This window comes from Danio rerio, chromosome 5 (assembly GCF_049306965.1).
Source record: "Danio rerio strain Tuebingen ecotype United States chromosome 5, GRCz12tu, whole genome shotgun sequence".
Lineage (NCBI taxonomy): Eukaryota > Metazoa > Chordata > Actinopteri > Cypriniformes > Danionidae > Danio > Danio rerio.
In genome coordinates, this window is record NC_133180.1 from 36,473,137 (window position 1) to 36,492,831 (window position 19,695).

Below are 19,695 nucleotides of genomic sequence, written 5' to 3' on the forward strand. Positions count from 1 at the left end.
AAATCCCCCCAGTATTTTAGCTCAAAGAAAGTTCTCATTTTAAAAGATATGTGCAGGTTATGTATATGCATTAATGTGGTGGACATGTTTCCTGGCTCATGAGGTCAGTTGTGGCATTAATGCTCTTTTATGTCAGATGCAGGAAATCTCATTTCTGCCAAAAGTGTTTTTTAATGGCACATTCAGTTGAGTAAAACAGCTCTAACAGATGCAGCTAATGACAGAATCTTTCTGTCTCTCTATCTGTTCCCTGCTGGCTTTTTATTGCTTATGAAAATTACATTCCATATCTTTCTCCGCCAACAGGGCTAAAATTACAGTTCTATTTATGTACACACACACACAAACACACACACACACACACACTCACACACTTTTATTCTCCAGTTATGTTTTATTTGGCATTGCAGGAACGGAGTGTAAATTGGTTTATAATTTTTGCATTTGTCCATTTTAAACTCCAGCTGCAGGAAAAGGACTTCTGATGAGAAGCTTATGGGTCCATCAGATGGTGTCATGGCTCACAGATCAAAAAGATGATTCATTTCATTCTGCACCAGTCACCAAAAAGGCATTATCTTTCCTCTTTCGTCCATTCCCACACACCCCACAGTCAAAGACCGGCATCAGCGTCAGTGTCATAGGAAGCAAATAGATCCCATTTTCACAGGGTTTATACATGTTACTGCAATTCCATTTGCTCTTGCTCTCTATGCTTCTGCAATGATGTTTAATTTATCTGGCAAAGGTGTGACCTTGCAGGTTTTTTTTTCCTGGACATCCACATATTGGATTCTTGAACTGCTGCACTTTTTAAACCTCCTCTTGCCATACAAACATAAAAAAAAATTATATTAAAAAATTTATCTGTAATTAGTAAGTAAACGAATTATTGAAATAAAGACAGACTTTACATGCACTACCGATCAAAAGTTTGGGGTCAGTAGGATTTTTAATTGATTTAAAATAAACTTTTCCCCAAGGCTGCATTTTTAAAATCTAAAATACAGTACAAATTGTAAAATTCTGAAATGTTATTGCACTATAAAATAACTGTTCAAAAGTAGTTTATCATTTAATTTAATTAATTATTCATCTAATTTTAAAGATTAAGGTATTAATGTAATAGCAATAAAGCAATAATGACTGGCATAATAATTGAATTCGAAACTAGATGCAATAAGAAAGCAGCCTTGAGGAACAATATAATTTTCTTTTAAAAAACATTTAAAAAACAGCATAAAAAAAAACTGACCCCAGACTTGACTGGTAGTCTAAGACTCAATCCCAATTTTGTAGGGGTAAGGGGAATGGCTAAGGGGTAGAATTGGGGGTAAGTATAAAAGTTATCGAATTTATGTATGTTGGATAAATTTACATTTATCCCTGTTCAAAAATTCTTTCTCTCACAATGCAACATCACTTTGTTCAAGGATCCAGTTACTAAGTTACACTAATTGGTCAGTGACCTAACCTTTTGTGATTGGTCACCATAGAAGACCTAGTATATATATTGATACGAACAGTAACAATGACAATGGCTGTACTGCGTCAATGCAAGCATATTGCGTCATCTTCTTTTGGCTGTCACCAACATAGGTCTGTACAGAAGGTAAACGCTCTGGTATACTTCAAATGTTGAAGTATAAAGTTCGAGTGCAAAGTGCAGAAATTAAATAAAGTACATGAAGTACAAAGTTCTTTTTTTATTCTTCATTTGAGGTCAAAAAGAATTTGTACTGTTTTCAAACACTCCATCACAATCATGCCTGCTGCAGTGCAGGGGTAAATGTGTCATGGTAAACAACAATGATGGTGGCTGAGAGAGAACAGTGTTTTAGCCAGTTTTTAAAGTGTCCTTTTATTTAGTTGAAATATTGCTGGTTTTGTTTTGTTATTTCATTCGATAACTGTGAACATTATAATGGTGTATAGTATGGGATGACAGTACACCAAAAGACAGAAAAGTGAGATGAACGTTTTGACCATTGTAGTCATTTTTGTTGGAAGATTCTTGTTTTTGAAATAATTTTTTGAATTTTGATATCTTGCCTAATTTTGATGCAGTTTTGTTTGGTCAATATTTGAAAAAAATAAACAAGATGATTGAATGAATGCGAGTTAAATGAAGTGCATTCAAAACAAAGCCCATCATATTTCTGTGGCCAGATTAGAAAACCAGAACAGACATATACTAACAGCTGTCTCCACAAAAACACTACCGCATTTTTGCATTGTTCTATTTGCTACAGACACGCACCAAATTGTGCTGCTGGTGTAGGGAAAAGATGCGACGCAACAAGAACATAGATTTTGTTCAAAAATACGTCATTTCAGTCCGTTTTTTAAATTAGTTTGAAGCGTACTGGGGCATTAAGACTAGAAATATTGACAGCTTATTTCAGGCAGTTCAGAATTTTTATATATATTTTTGGCTTCATCTGAAAGACAGTAACTCCATTTATTGTGCACTTTTTTAAACATTATAGAGGTTTTAGATTCACAGACTTACTATATGGAAGGTAGTATTTAAAAGACATACCGGGGGTATTCTAATTCATATTATTTTGTCTTTATCAATGAATAGGGTGGTTCCAAAGTTTATGAAGCGTTCCAAAGTTCCAGATTACAAAGATAAGCATGTGTTTGGTGTTCCACCAATTGTGAATGTCCAACGAACTGGTCAGCCTCTGCCTCAAAGCATCCAGCAGGCGATGAGATACCTGCGCAGCCAGTGTCTGGAGAAGGTTTGTCTGCAAGCGAACACACAGCTGCACAAACGCTCAATTATTATTTTCCTTCAGTCTCTTATCTGTCATTTATTTTTACAGGTGGGAATATTCCGGAAATCGGGGGTTAAATCCCGGATCCAGGCCCTCAGGCAGCTCAATGAGAATTCCCCTGATCATGTGACCTACCAGGGCCAATCAGCTTATGATGTGGCTGACCTGATTAAACAGTACTTCAGGGATCTGCCTGAACCTGTGCTCACCTCAAAACTTACAGACACCTTTCTACATGTATACCAGTGTAAGTGACACAAACAGATTTTCACTTTTTTTGTGAGACAAGTCGTTGCTTCTGTAAGCTCTACATCACTCTTCTCTCTGTGTGTGTGTGTAGTTGTTCCAGCAGAGCAGCGTTTACAGGCCGTACAAGCAGCCGTGATCCTGCTGCCTGATGAGAACAGAGAGGTTCTGCAGACATTGCTCTATTTCCTCAGTGACATTGCATCTGCACAGGAAAACCAGATGACTGCAGATAGTCTGGCTGTCTGTCTCGCACCTTCCATACTGCACCTGAATGCTTCCAAGAAAGATGGTGCTTCACCAAGGTGTGTATTTGTGTGTGTGTGTGTGTGTGTGTGTGGATAAGAACAGCCAAGTTCCACATGAAAATAGTGATTTTAATTTTTAAGAGTCGGTGGAAAGAAACCAGCATAACAGAAAGGAATATAAATACTGCTAGGTTTTTGTAAAACTGCTAATGCTAACAGTAATCTTATGGTTTTTACGTGTGCTCTAAAACTAAGCATACAGTGTGCTGTGAATGTTGAATTCTGAGCAGTATGCTTACAGACTTGCATAATTGCATATGCACATCATTATTAATATTCATGATTTTTCAAACTTGTTTATTGACAAAGTGCCAAGATTGGCACAGACCTTTGTTTCTCTGATGTATCTCAGGCCAGTAACAAAAACCGTTGATGGCAACATCAAAAACAGGAAAACAGGAACTCTAGTTTTATTTTAGTATACAGATATTTCAATCACTCATAGCTTCCGCACAGAAATAGCACAGGTGTTGAACATGTATCCAGCAGCACTTTATCAATTCGAGAATGCTGTTCATTTGACTTTGTGTAAAGTATACATATGTACGTTTTTAACCTATTTCAATGTTATATCAATGGTAGAATAATCTTAATAAATATATGAATTCTGCTGCTGCAGCTACCAGATATGCCTCCTGTCACCCAAAAATTATGCTTGCAACTTTGGGTGAGTGACCTGGTACACACAGCTTCACACATCTCCTGCCAGCAGAACCATGGATAGAAATAGAAATGCTTGTGAGTGGTATAGTGTGATCTGTTTTAAGGCACATGACACATTGTTTTTGTAGGTGAAGTTAGCTAAAAGCTAACTGTGAGATAAAACTAATATAGAACCATCACCAACATGAACGCAATAGTGGAAGCACCAAAGAAACCTATGATTAGGGTTTTGTTGGTGAAAGCGAAGGAAAAAGTTAGATACTGATTGGCCATGAGCCTGAAAATGGGGGCTTGCAGTTGATGGTGTGATCTGAAAGAGGCAACTGGCTGCATGTGGTAATATTTGTGGAAAATAGTGTATTGTAACACCAACTATTTACCTGGTCGATGGACATGGTTTATTATTATTATTATTATTATTTTAAGTGTCACATTTCTGTTTAAATAAACAAGAAAAGGTAAGAGCTCAAGATAGAAGTAGATTTCGATGCTCATTCTCCCCTTAAACAGGCCAGCGGACAAAAGCTTCAGTGAAGCTCTCTAATGGACAGCTCTCATGGCTGACTGGAAATCAGTTCCTCTCAATGTTTTTATGCATATGGTTTCTGAACAAGGTGTCAGTTTATGGCAGTTTCGTCAGATTAGACAACTAATTCACATGAGTGCCCAAAGAGAAGCACAACAAAAGATTGATGACACTGGTAAGAAGTAATGGAGTTCATCAACCACAAGAGGGAGTTGCAAGAGAAACATGCATAGTGTTGCTTTAAAGCAGGGGTGTCCAAACTAGGTCCTGAAGGACCAATGTGCTGCATAGGGTAGCTCCATCTTCCTTCAACACACCTCCATGGAAGTTTCTAGTATAGAAAGAGCTTAATTAGCTGGTTCAAATGTGTTTATTTGGGGTTGGAACTAAAATATGCAGGTCAACAGACCTCCCGGACCGAGTTTAGACAATCTTGCTTTAAAGGGATGGTTCATCCAAAAGCTTCATCTTTTATTTACTCACACTATAGGTTTTAAACTTTTATAAATTTTCTTCTTTTGTTGAACACAATACAAGATATTCTGAAGAATGTTGGAGAAAAGCAGACATTCTTAATAGAAACAAAAAATCCTGTGGAGTTCAATGGCTGTTTATTCCAACTTTCTTCAGTATATCTTCATTTGTGTCTTTCAACAGAAGAAAGAAACCCAGTTAGATCTAAATCAAGTGGAGGATGATTAATTGATGACAGAATTTTTATTTTTGGGCGAACTATCCCTTGAATAGCTCTGTTAGCATTCAACATGTCCTGATTTTCTGTTGCTTTTCGGTAGTTGAAATTTCTTTTCGGTTTGGTTAGGCTCATAAGCAGGAAAGGTGGAGCCAAGCCAGACCACAAGGACCTGAGTGAGAACATGGCTGCCACACATTGCCTCAGTCACATGATTACAGAATGCAAGAAGCTATTTCAGGTAATCACATTTAAATGCTGATATTTGTATAAATCAGCCGTTAAAGGCATAGATAATGTAAATTTTTTGTGAGTGAGGCCCCATGCATTATCTCATGTATATTAATCACTGTAGTTTTTTAGTTTTTTGAATAAAACGGAGCAGCTCATGTTTTGCACCATTCAGCTTTCTGTCACTCTTTCTCTCTGCAGATCCCGCATGAAATGATGCTCCAGTCTAGGAATTCTTATGTGGCTGCAGATGCTCAGCCGCTGCCTCTGCATGGGCTCGGGGTCAATGCCCTGGGCGAGCCAGTGGATTATCGGGCATACTTGGAAGACAACGTTCAGTGTCTTCTCAGAGAGGCATCTGAGCGAAGTAAAGGGTGGCATCATGCCCATGGACCCGACAACACTGAGCTGGCTTATAAAAAGGTAAAGATGCACAAATCCACTTTAAAGCACTTATTTTTCTTAGTCACTTTAGATGGATTTGAATTATTTAGAGTGAATTTGATTTGAAGTTTTACATTAGATTTAAAGGCTCAAAATGAACACTTTTGTTAAATGCATGTGAAAACTGTTTAGTCATAGTGTTCAGAAGTGTTCTTGGTGTCTTGGTGCACCTTTATCCACAGTAAATGCTGTTTTACACAAACTTCTTCTCTGCTAGGAGATGGAAGCACATTCATTTCAACATGCATTTGAAAATCAGTGTGTGCCAGACATATTTTCAAGTTTGGAGTGAAAATGATTTCTAGGTCTGGTGTCAACAAGAGAGAAGTGTTTCAAAAAAGTTTGCTATGGTTTTCAACCAAAATAAATGTGAATATAAAATTTGAATGCAAAGGGAAAAGCAACCACAATAATTATGTAATTTTACCAAAAAGGATCAAGTTTATAGTACACTGTTAAAGTCAGAATTATAAGCCCAACCCCAATAAATAAATAAACACACACACACACACACACACACACACACACACACACACACACACACACACACACACACATATATACATATATATATATATATATATATATATATATATATATATTAGGGATGTAACGGTATTGTAAATACCGTCATACCGCAATATTAATTTTTTTCGATATTACCGAAGTCGCATGACTCGGTAAAACTATAGGTCTTCTGAGAAAATTTGCTCAGGCGAATGAAGCGAACGGGAGGTAGCGAAAACTACAATCCCCATCATCCCTTGCGGTCTGTTGTCGCTACAGATCCAGTAATGCGGAAATGGAGTGTGCTGCAAGAAGCGGGGATCAAAAAGAGCTGTAAAACTCTAAGGCCCCTTTTACAAGAGTGCGTTTTAGTTTTAAAACGGCGTTGTAGAATGAAAACGATCCGCGTCCACACTCGCGTTTTACCCAGCGTTTCTGAACAGCTCTCCGTCCACACCAAAACGCTGAAAACGCACATCACGTGACCACAGACACTCTCGGGCAAGCGCTCCAGCATGAGATGAGAGCTCTGCTTGTCGGACTGCTCATCACGCATCTCCCGCTGGATCTAATCTCACTATATTTGCTAAACGTGATATTTCATTCATGTTGTTGTCTTTATCTAACGACATAGGCCAATTCCCTGACTTTGGTCATTGGAATCTATTAAGTTACTTGTTCACGGGTAACATGTTTTGGTTAAGCGCAAAGATAAGTTAATGATTAATCCAGGTACATTGACTGATCGCTTGCCTTTATTTCCTACAATGTATTAACTTATTATATGTTATACTTTTATAATTGTCGATTATTAAAACTGATATTCAGCAAAAGAGAGGGTGCGTTTCGTATTTTCACTGAAATTGAAAGGAGGCAGTTGTTATAGGCTCCGTTTTGTTATAAATATCCACACAGTGAAGACGCTCATATTTGCAGCACGGCGCCTCAACATTTCTGCTGTCTGTTAAGTTGCTAATATTAAAAAGAAAATAGGCAGTTCCTTAAATCATGTTTACATTTTATTGTTGAGAAAGTGAAACAACGTAGCCAAGGTGATGTGAATGAAGTTATAAAGTACACTGTTCCCTTTGAAGATTTAGCCGTGTCCTCGGTATGTTTTCCATATCAAACTGAGAAGGGGGATACTGCAGCCTTGATCAAACTTGGGAAGTCTTAACTTACAAGAAGAGGATGCGAGACTGAACTGTGTGTCGGCTACTTAATATTGAGGAAAAGCCCCAATCAGATAGGCGAACGTTTGCAGCCCTGCCTCCGTTTTCAGATGTGTCCGTCTTTCCCCATCCACACTGAGACGGAGCAGCAGCGTTTCAGAATGAAAACGACCTCTCCAGCGTTTTCGAAACGCTCCGTTTTCGGCGCTCAAGAAATAAGTCATATAAGTCATATCTCTCTTGTCCCAGAAACCTCAGTCCCAAATGAGAGGGTTTTTTTCTGTTGCAGGGGACATTGTAAATGCCCAGAGATACCAGCTTTTACCAGATTATATTTATATGATAATTTTCCTTTAAACCCATCTCTATCTAAGTGAGTGAGTGATTAAATGTTGAATGTGGTGAGTTTTCAACAATACTAAATTAAAAACTTAAATTTTTTTTTATATGGTTTAATATTTTTTTGTTATTAAAATTGAAGTTCCTGTTTCAAAGCTTACAGATAGATGGCTAATTTGTATGTCATTGACACTTTTGGCACTTTTTTGGAGTATTTTCATAAGTTTTGTTTTTTCCTGTAAATGATTCAATAAATACCGTACCGTGACATTGATACCGAGGTATTACCGTACCGTGAAATTCTGATACCGTTACATCCCTAAATATATATATATATATATATATATATATATATATATATATATATATATATATATATATGTAACAATGGCTTGTTCTGTAGACTATCGAAAAAAAATTAGCTGAAAGGGGCTAATAAAAATATTTTTTAAGAATTAAAAACTGCCTTTTTTCTTGCAGAAATAAAACAAATAAGACTTTCTCAAGAAGAATAATATAATGTGAACATTTTCTTGCTGTTCAACATAATTTGGGAGAAATTTTAAAAAGAAAAAAAAATTAAAAGGGGGGCTAATAATTCTGATTTCAACTGTATATATGAAGAGTTCAGATGCAAAAACCTCTAAGTGCTGTCTGGAATTTCTATAGAAAATAAATAATTTTTTCAACCTTTTTTGTTTACGTTGACTTATTCTTTGCCATAAAAGTGATATTACCGAACATACACTGGAGCCTGATAAAAATGCTAGTTTTAGAAGAAAATTTCAGATGGCATTTACAGGTTTTAGAAAAGCACATTTTTTTATTTTCAACACTGAAATCCTTTACAGGGTTTTATCTTTAAAAGAAATCATACTCCGATTCTTTCACATTCTGATGTTTCTATTTCATTGAATCCATAGTGGACACCGTTCAATTACACCTCCATAAAGTGATGAAAATAATTACAAATATTTAAAGATGCTTGCTTAAGTTGGTTTCCTGTATAAAACCCCCTCTGCCAAGGTTGGAAATTCAGTGTTGTGGCAGCACTTGGGCCGTGAAGAAAGAGAAGCAATCTAAGCAAGTTTTTGAAAGAGGAATAGAAAAACACGAGGCAAGGATAGATCCGAGTGCATTTCCAAGTCACTGAATATCCATCACAGTGTGGTTAAATCAATTTAGAAATCATTAAGAAAAGGAAAGGCACATGGCACAGCTGTAAATCCACCTGTGACAGGCTGCCCTCAGCACAGCAACTGTGTGAAGGTTACAAGCTCCAGTGGCTGACGCTAGAGAGACTGTGCATCCAACTGTTTACAGGGCACTCCATCAGTCAGAGCTTTAGACTGGCACTGGAAGAGAGGAAGGTCACTGCTAAAATGCCATTTGACACTTGAGCTAAAGTTTGCTGAGAGAAATAGGAGAAACAAGCCTGAAGAACATTCTGCTATATATATATATCCTTTAGATAACACAATCTCACGGCAATTAGGAACTTTTTTGATTTAGTGGCTAATTCGTATGAATTCATATGATCTCATTCGCTTGCAATTTGGTACAATTTGCTCATCCTCCAATGACGGTTGGGTTTAGGGATGGGGTTGGCATGCCTCCTTTTTAAAAATCATACATTTTTGTTCGACTGAGCTCATATGAATGAGGGGTAAATGCACAACTAGTGTTTTTCAGCCAATGATATACTTCCGGTGAAAGATTAATGTGACTATTTTCAATTTTTTAAGGTTTATTTTACAGCATCGATGTTGTAATGTAATTCCAATAAATTCCGTTAAATAGACTTAAGCATTCACTTAGTTGTTGAAGTGTAAAACAAGGTGAAAGACCGTGTAACCGCTAGCACTACATTGAAAATACTGAGGTAAAATAAACTTTTTAAACACATGGTGGGGAAAATGGAATTTAATACAGTGCTTTTTGTCCTGTCTGAGACCCACTTTATATCGTATATATCTAACAGGCAGTGAAGATCACTGATTTTTAGAGAAAGACCTTAAATGTGGCAATTTTATAATGGAAAGACGGTTGACCAGAAGCCCTGAGGCTGGCTGGTTGAAATAAAAAAAAAATCTGTTGAAATCTGTGTGCATATAACCTATTAGCCACTTAACTGACAAAACATGAAACATATGCTTAGACAGCTTTTTGTGATATCAGGTTGACTTTAGAACACACCTGCAAGATTTTTTTTTTCATTTGTTTCACATATATACACTACTGGTAAAAATTTACCAGTAGTAAAAAGAAAATTTTAAAGAAACCTCTTTTGCTCACCAAGCCTGTATTTATTTGATCCAAACACAAAACCAGTACACATTTGACATATTTCTTACCATTTTAAATGACTGGTTTTATATTTGAGTATCCTTTAAAAATGTCATTAATTTCTGGGAGCTGAGTTTTTAGCATCTTCACTCCAGTTACATGGTCTTTCAGAAGTCATTCTAATATGCTGATTGTTGTAAAACTTTTGATGATAGTGTGTATGACTAGTGTTTAGTTCCTTTATGCACAACAGCTTTTTGTTGGTTCCCACAAAATATCATACAATCCGTATCTCTTTACGTCACTGATGTTCTAATATTTTCATTTGACAGACATCCAGAACCACAAAACCAGCAATGGTTCAGAAATCACATAATGATTTTTGTTGTTGTTGTTGTTGCTTTTATGAAGTGTAGTCATTCTGATTTTATTTCAGATATCCAAATTATAAATAAAAACCTACATTGTGCATAGTAAGAGGGTGTTTTTTAAGTACTATTATTGTGGTCTGCTCTAAATGTGCCTTATATTGTACAGTTTAAGATCAGTTTCTGGCAGCAATTGAAAGTGCCAAAACATTAGAGAATATTATTACATTGCAAGATGGTTTTGAACCCATTTTAATTGCTGCTGTTTTCATCTGCTTTCTCAAGCCAAATCATTTTAATATTTCCTGTGTTTATGAGCTCTTAGGAATCATTCCCAGTGCCAGAGCCTTCTAAATGATGACAATGATGTCAGAAAAACAAGAATAGACATTTACTTGTGTAAATTGCTGTATTATAAAATGTTTGGCTTTCTGGGAAATGTGTGTAGATGCTTGATTAACAAGTACAATACTGGCCAAAAGTGTCCATAGGGGAACATTAGCCCAGTATTTGTTTTAATGTCCCTACAAGTTTAATTAAACCTTCCAAATATGAGAAACATTGTACAGTGAAGCGGAAAAGACCAAACTTGTTTAAAGCATTTAACTTATTAGGCCAAAAATAAAAAAACACGTCAGCTTATTGTGGAACATGGGTTTTGTTTTACCATGAAAATCACTCATATAAACCTAAAGTTTACTCTTTAGAGTTTAGTCCTTGTGTTCCGGTACTAGCTATTTGCCTGTGAACAACTGAACCATAGAGGACATACAGACTTTTTACACTCAAACAGTTTGTTTGAATAAAAGACAGAAATATGCAATTTCCCAGGCTGGACATCACTTCAGCCCACTGCTGTATACACACACATTTTCATTTCTCATGTATTTTGTCAAGTATATGGATTTTAAAATCAGTCCATAAGTGCGCTCAAAATGAATGGAGTTTTGAGTCTAATTGCATATGGCCTTTTTTGGCCACTTATCATCAGTCAGGCTGAAGTCTACATGTTCATCATAGACAGACGTACACTTCTGGTCTTTTGTCACACACTCAAAGTGAGAATGAGATTTGAATGCATGTGACAGTCCACTCTCTCTCCCCTTAGACTAAATATTAGATGCATTATAAAGTGTTGGCACAAGCAAGCTTAGACCCATCTGCCTTCAACCCACCTGCTGAAACGATCGTCTGAGGAACATTTTAATGGAGCTAATTATGGTTGTACACTGTGGGACATGCATAGATATACTCTTCATCTGGTCAACTTATTTTGCAGTGTTTTCACTTGCCAAAGAACCACTTGAAGAACTTTCAAAAGCCGTCATTAGTTTTCTTCTGTGTTGTACATGGTCTTTAATGATTGGTTGTTTTACAGGTTGGAGATGGTCACCCGATGCGTATATGGCGTGTTTCGGTGGAGATCGAGGCCCCTCCCTCTGTGGTTCTGCAGCGTGTTCTGCGAGAGCGCCACCTGTGGGATGAAGACCTTCTGCACAGTCGAGTCATTGAGACACTGGAAAACAACACTGAGGTTTTCCACTACATCACTGACAGCATGGCTCCACATCCTCGCAGAAACTTCATAACGCTCAGGTACGCAGCTGCAAGAGTCAGTTTTGTTTTGGTGCGATTTCCATAAAGGTATATATCGTCCAAAACAACTTAAAATTGTCATTATTACACAAAAGAAAATATTTTAAAGATTATTGGAGAACGGTAGCCCTTGTAGGACTTCCTTTACTACTATGGATTAGGCATGGGGCGATTAACTATTTTCAAGGTATACTGCGGTTTGAAAAAGTCAAGGTTGTAAGACTGCCAAAATTTTCTGTAATACAGTTCCTAAAGTATGTGTAAACATTTTTGTTTACTTTTTTTTTTTAGCACAAAAGTTACTTTAGCAAAAAAATCATATGATGCTGTTTTAAATGCTAAATAAATCCTTGTTTTTGAAACGGTTGAAGACAGCAGAAGTCAATGGTTCATTAGAATTATTTAGCCTGATATGTTTACTTCTCCAAAATTTTATAAATCTTTAAAATAGTAAAATATATTGTTTTCAAAAGTAATGAAAGTTTTTGTTTTTTACCCAGACATTTAAAAAGAACATATTTAAGAGCAGTAATCATAATCATGCCATCAGAATCTTATACAGGCTCATGCCTCCTATGGATATCAATGGCTACTGGTTTCCACATTCTTCAAAATATCTTTTTTTGTGTTCAAGATTTTAAACAACATGGATTTTGGTTTTAGTGTGAACTATTAAGCTACTTTCAAAACTGAAAAATTAACAATAAACTGTGATAAATGTAACCTGCTTGGTAATAAATGTGTAATTTTAGCACCATTATGAAATCAAATAAAATTTTGCCTCAATAACTGAACATTGTAACTCACCAAGTCACTGTCAAAGATCTAAACAAGCAAAAACTGATTGTGTTGTCTGCTTGAGTTTGTTTTGTTTGGTTCAACTAACACATGCTTTTTGTGCCTGCATGCAAGACAATGATAGTTAATATTAGGAGCTGTGCATCGAGCTGTCGAGCTACATGTTGATTTGATTTGCTCTTGAGTGTTTGGACTTACAGCAGTGAAATTTATACCACACTGAACTGAAATAGACTGAACCTAAAATCAGAAAACTGGAGCGATCTACTGAGCTATATAAATAAATATAAATTAAATTAGCAAGGTTTGATAATCTATAGTATGTTCCTTATTAAAAATTTATAACCAAAGAAAAAGCCTGTTATTCTCTAATATCATCTGAAAGGCCATTACAATGAGCCGTTCACTTGTTCCTCATTAGGGGAAATTCATTTGGAGTTTGTACAGAGATGCAAATGAACCAGGGATGGGCAAACTTGATCATGGAGGGCTGGTGTCCTGCAGAGTTTTACTCTAACACTAATCAAACACATCCGAAACATGCTAATCAGTCTTTTCAAGATCACTGGAAAGCTACAAGCAGGTGTGTTTGATTAAATTTGGAGCTAAACTCTGCAGGACACGACCCTCCAGGGCAGAGTTTCCCCATCAATGGCTTTTTCAAAGCAAAAGTTTTTCTATTGGTCCTTTTTAGTCACCAGAGTCTACCAGCATGCGTATACCATCCACAACTGAATGTACAACAGTGTGCTTTATTCACTGTAAATATGATCTATATTTGTAAAACTTTGGCTCTGGAGACAATATATATGCAAATGGACGTCCTCTTGGAACATCACATGCCACTTGATATCCAAATGAACCATTCTGCAGTTGGTTAAATGCTTTGTTTACACTGTTTATCTAATCAAGAATATATGGTAACATTATTGACATTGATTACAATATACATTTAATTTAAACTCTTGTAATAACTCCTAGAAACACTCTAGGATTTTTCCAATAAGTGTTTTAGAGAGATCCCTTTAAAGGGTTAACCTGTGAAACTTACAGGATATTCTTATGGTAGAAACACCTCCACTGTCAAAAGATCCGTTGAATTTGATTAGTCTTGCCATTCAAATTAAATCAAATGATTTTATTCTAACAGCTTAGTAATAATTCATGTAATGTGGTCATTTGTGTTGCAGACGTTGGTGTAGTGATCTTCCCAAAGGCGTGTGTGTTCTTGTGTCTTCCTCTGTGGACCATGATAACGTCCAGCTTGAAGCAGGCTTACGGGCAGTGCTTTTGACATCCCGTATGTTCATTGAGCCATGTGGAATGGGACGGTCTCGGCTCACACACTACTGCAGAGCCGATCTACGGTGAGACAGACAGGTTTTAGGGATGGAGTGCTTATATACTTCGGATATTATCCACAATACACTGAACAAAAACATCAGGGTTAAGCACAATCGTACAGCGCTGTGAAGTGGCAGGATAAAAAGCAGATGGTTAGACATTGATAAAGCGAGTGATTGCTCTGTATATTTCTGTACAGACTGGTCACGTTTTGATCTTCTATTAGTATCACATGATGCGATTTTTGCAGGTTAGAGTTCACCAAGCTCGAACTTTGGAATAAAGCAACATGCAAAACTTGCCACATGGGATTACATTTCCAATTTGCCGCATTCGCATGTGTATGAATGGAAGTTGAATTGGGCAAAAAGTTCAGTGTGACCTTGGCTTTAAGTCTTGTGCACAACGTGAAATTTATTGCTCTTATTGGCAGCTTTTTTCCCCCAACCATTTTTGACATTTAAAAGCATTTTGCCATGTGAATGTGCTCAATCTCTAGGGCTGAGCCGATAAATTGGTGGATTGTTATTCAAGGATTGATTCATAGATTTTTGGAATATTGTGTTTCTGAGATAAGTTTTTTAAAAGCAGGTGGCACTATAGGCTAATTTTTAATAGTACATTCTTAGTAAACATGAAGAAGGACATTTGTACTTTCGGTCATGTACAATAAGTGGTCAAATGGCAGAGCTTTTATTTTGTATGTTAATGTAAATAAAGCTTACTATGTACAGCCTAATTGGATTCTATTTGATCTGCAACTTCTGTTTACTCGGCTAGACCATCTTGTGCTTTTGTGTTTTACTGTAAATTCCGCAGCTCAAGGCATGTGAAATAATGAGCTTGAGATTTTTTTTTATTATTATTGTTTTTTAAACAGACACATTTATGCTTGCCTTTTTGTGTCACCGTGTGCACGCTCACATTACATACCCGTAACCAGGGCGGGTTCAGGTGGTTTGAACGACACCCCTCCCCACGATCAAAAGCTTCAGAATTTATATTTTTATTTATTTTATGTAACAATAAAAAATAAAAATAAAAAACGGGTGCTCCGGTTTCCCCCACAGTCCAAAGACATGTTTTATAGGTGAATTTGGTTTGCTAAAATTGAACGTAGTGTATAAATGTGTGTGTGAATGAGTGTGGATGGATTTTTTCCCAGTGATGGGTTGTGGCTGGAAGGACATCCGCTGCGTAAAACATATGCTGGATAAGTTGGCGGTTCATTCCGCTGTGGCGACCTCAGATTACTAACTGGAAAATAAAATAAAAGAATGAATGAAATATCTTTGGCCAGTAATTCGAATCCCATGGACCCTCAAAGCCACAATAATGTGACGCAAGTCACGTGACATAACCCACCGAGCGGTAATGTTTGAATCTTTGATGCGACATCCTCATCCATACTGAGTAATGCTATGGGTCAAAACGAGAATAAGAGACAGAACAGAAAGCAGGCAACAACGTCATTGTCACAAAATATTAAACACATGTGTAGATTTGATTTGTACCATGACCTCTCATTTTTCTCAGTCCTCATTGACCTCACCGTTCACTTCAAAGCAAAAGGCGCTAATAAGTTTACTATCCGCTTGTTAAGTGTGACGTCATACGAATCGGCTTCCGGGTTCAATCGCTCTATTCAACTGTATGAGGACATTCATGAAATGGTAATTATAAACGTTTACAAAGCGATTTAATACTTTCGAAAATCACGATCGCTATATATATGTCCATGCCTAATATCCGATGGCCCGAAAGTGATTCATTTTTTTATAAATTGTTAAAATTGAGGTATTTGTGATGCAGCAAGCCCAGAGATTGTTGTGTACACTATGACTTTATATAAAATTAACTTTAATGTGTGACATGAATTGAAAGTGATCATAAACATATAATTTCTCAACTCAACATACATACATACTTACATACGTCACAAACACGTCATCACTTAACAAGCGGATAAGCATAAAAGTGTTAACGAACAAAAAGTTTAAGTAAGATCTTTGCAAGCTATATGATATGAAAATGTTTGAATAATAATATCTGTTTGAATATAAATCACCTATTAATTATTCAAGCATGTGGTGCTGTGACGAATAACTACTAATACAATCTCAATATATTTAAATAGTTTAAATAATTGTTATCAATATTGTGCATATTGATTATCACAAAATATTCCATTATTGAATTTCACCATATGTCTACCTCTAGGGCAAGTCCCCATAAAAATGAAAAAAAAACAACAACAAATAAATAAATTAATTAAAATAACATGTAGTGTGTGTTCAGACTGACAAAATTTGCACATGATCTTAGTAAGCAACTTTACAAAACAGTCATTATTTTTGTTACTGTAAAAAGCATGCATATGATTCCAGAAGACTAGCTAGTCCAGCACAAATTTCATAAAATGTCATTAAAATGCTGTATTTAAACTTCATAGTCAAATACAAAATGTTGGGAAAAAATGCAAAAACAATGTCCACTGTTAGAGAAAAATAGCCCCCACTTTTGCTAGGCAGCCTGTGGGCCTGCATTAGCTCCTATTGTTTAGTCAAGAGGTGTTATACTTCTGCAATAATCACAAGCGTTTATGTTGACACTGTTATTAATAATAATTATACTTGTTGTACTTCTGTATTGCAGGGGGCGCTCACCTGATTGGTATAATAAAGTTTTCGGTCATCTGTGTGCGATGGAGGTTGCCAGAATACGCAGCTCATTCCCTGTTCTTACAGCACGAGGACCCGAAACCAAACTCTGAACCCACTGGGTTAAAACGTGAAACTGTTTTATATAAGAAAGAATGAGAAGGGTGAGTGTGCAGGTGTATAACCAAGGATGTCAGTGTAAGTGGGAAAGTGGAAATAAAAGCGAATGAGAAGTCTGGAAATGAATGACAAAGCACAGTACTGTGTGTAATAGTTGGACTATGCAAAAAAAAAAACAACAAAAACAAACCCACTGTGGTTTTAAAAGCCATGGATGATTAATGTGAAAAGCTTAAGCTCACAATCATATGGTTGATAATGCGTCTAATCTGTTTGTGTGTTTTGTTTGTGTGAGTGTTTATATTTGTGTTAAGCAGTGCGTATCTGCAGTGCCTTAAATAATTTGTCTAATAATCCGGCGTGGTTTGTCAGACACCTCATTCTTTCTCAGGTAAACAAGTTTTTGACTTGCGCAGGAATTTTTTGTCTTGATGCACTGATAATGACCAGTTTACTCAAATGCCAAGCACTAGACGTTTAGAACATCCAAGCATCTGCTTTCTGTGTTCTTGGCATTTTGTACATCATCAGTCCAGCTTGACACACAACATAGAGACTACAAACATGTTCTGAGTGGTGCTGTTGAGCAAATACGACACGCTCGGCTGATAAACTATATGATAATCGGATGTGTGCAGGCCAAATCGAATCAGTCTGACATTTTTGTACATCGGTTATTTTTGTGACCTCAGTCCCTTTCTTTTTCCCCCACCCCCTCCTTCCTTATTTATTTGCGTCAGCCATTTGCAAACTTCATTTGTGAAGTTTTAATAATTTAACGTCTGCATGGAATCCATGGGAATGATATTCAAGAGACTTTATTACAGCTTTACTTTTTGTACTTTAAACTTTTTTATTACGCCTAAAGGTAAGGATTTTTTTTTTTTGATACAATTTAATTTACTTATTACATTTCTTAACTGTTATCATTAATCCTAAGTGCCTTTGAGAATCTAAAGAGAAACGTTTGTAATGCGCTAGACTTTTGTTTCGTTTAAATCTGTGCCGTTTCACCAGGGCATTATGTAATATCAGTATTTTATTTATTAAAACGTATAGCTACGTGTATACATTTGTTTTAAGTTTTCTGCCTCAGTGAAATAGTTCAAGTGTCATAATATGGTTATATTTGGTTTTACTCATTCTAATATGTAAAACTCTGGTCCATTTACACATCTTTTTGAATCATATTTCTATTGGTTTTCTAGTAATGTTGATTTAATTCTTTCAGTAACAATCAAACTTGCTTGTGTAATATGCGAACTTAGCCTTCCGTGCAATGAAAATAAAGGAGCTTTTCCAAAGAATGTTTGTGTTTCTGTCTTGGTTTTTTTTATACTGAGTGAGGTATTAAGCCTAAGAACAGAATTTAATTCAACTAACAGGAGTCTTACGGTGTTCGTCAATCCCTTTAGATCACATTGGCGTCCTGCTGGCACAAGGTGTGCTGTAGGACATCGGAAGACATGGGTTTATTTCTCCAAACATATATTTTAGAGTAGGTGGTGGAGAACTATCACTTACAAAATTTGCTTTCCTACATTATTCATTGTAAATTTGTTACTGATACACAGTAATTACTGATTCTGAGTCACAGTCTGTGGGCTGACAGCCGGCCTTGTTGTGGTGAAACCTTCTGAGCTGTCAGTTCTCTAGGGAGATAAAGTGCTCCTTATTTTTTGCCTCTTTAATAATTCAAGCGTATAAAATTGGCCAATTATGCTGTGCCAATGGCTAACAGGTGACAGTTCCCCAACACCTTTTAATGTTACATGAGTGAAATGCTTTTGAATAGGTCAGAAAATAAGTTGGACAATAGATAGTTAAGTTCTTTTTTTATTATTATTATTATATTTTTTTTAGGAAATACAGGTTGCTTCAAATGCTGAGAGATACATTTAAGCTCCGTCAGCTGCAGAAGATTTATTTATGTATGTATACGTGACATCTTTTAATTATTCTTGTTATTTTTTTGGAATGCAAATCTATGCAGAAAATGTTATTGCCAGAGAGCTGTATTAAAATAGCCAGTGATACCACACTGAGACAATGACCTTTGTGACAAATCTAGTTCATGCAAAAAAAAAAAAAAAAAAAATCTTAGTTTCTGGCTATTTAGAGTTATATGGAGTATTGTGTGTGAGAGAGAATGTGAGAGAGACCCTGCAAAGAATGGTAGCAAAAATGAAGCTCCACACCACACGTAATGCAAAGGTTACTGCAAAAGAAACTTTGGTACCACACAGTAAGCTGCCAGATAAATGTGGCAGATTTTAAAAAAGATTTGCCTCTCAGATGCAGTAGCATACAAATGTAAAGACTACATGATAATATTCAGGATATGACAATATAAATATATTATATATAATATGATAAATGCATTCTGGCATATGAATAATATGATATACTGAATAATGATATGATATATTGAATAATAAGACTATATATTGATTAATAATATGATATATTGAATGATATGCTATTTCTATTTTATTTAATGATATATATTAATTTATAAAAAAAATTTCTACTACTATTTACTGTGTTTACAGTTTTTCTTTTTTATTAATATATATGTATGTTACCTTTTATGTAAACTTTTTTTGGAAATAC

At 36.0% G+C, this 19,695-nt stretch overlaps 1 protein-coding gene across 9 annotated transcripts in view; it reads left to right on the forward strand.

Moving 5' to 3' along the window:
* Nucleotides 1-18,389, forward strand: part of stard8 (StAR related lipid transfer domain containing 8) — an 87,489-nt gene extending 69,100 nt beyond the window's left edge. For 5 of the 9 annotated variants that reach the window (XM_021476190.3, XM_073950480.1, XM_005171885.5 and 2 more), the window contains 8 exons: nucleotides 2,588-2,747; nucleotides 2,832-3,030; nucleotides 3,124-3,334; nucleotides 5,347-5,458; nucleotides 5,650-5,871; nucleotides 11,943-12,160; nucleotides 14,149-14,325; nucleotides 16,958-18,389. In XM_021476190.3, coding sequence (XP_021331865.1) covers nucleotides 2,588-2,747; nucleotides 2,832-3,030; nucleotides 3,124-3,334; nucleotides 5,347-5,458; nucleotides 5,650-5,871; nucleotides 11,943-12,160; nucleotides 14,149-14,325; nucleotides 16,958-17,075 — 1,417 coding nt within the window. In that variant the 3' untranslated portion in view covers nucleotides 17,076-18,389. Of the gene's footprint in view, nucleotides 1-2,587; nucleotides 2,748-2,831; nucleotides 3,031-3,123; nucleotides 3,335-5,346; nucleotides 5,459-5,649; nucleotides 5,872-11,942; nucleotides 12,161-14,148; nucleotides 14,629-15,297 lie in introns of all 9 variants that reach the window. The other 4 variants (XR_012405951.1, XR_012405952.1, XR_012405953.1 and 1 more) reach the window with 2 other exon arrangements.
* The last annotated feature ends 1,306 nt before the right edge of the window (nucleotides 18,390-19,695 follow it).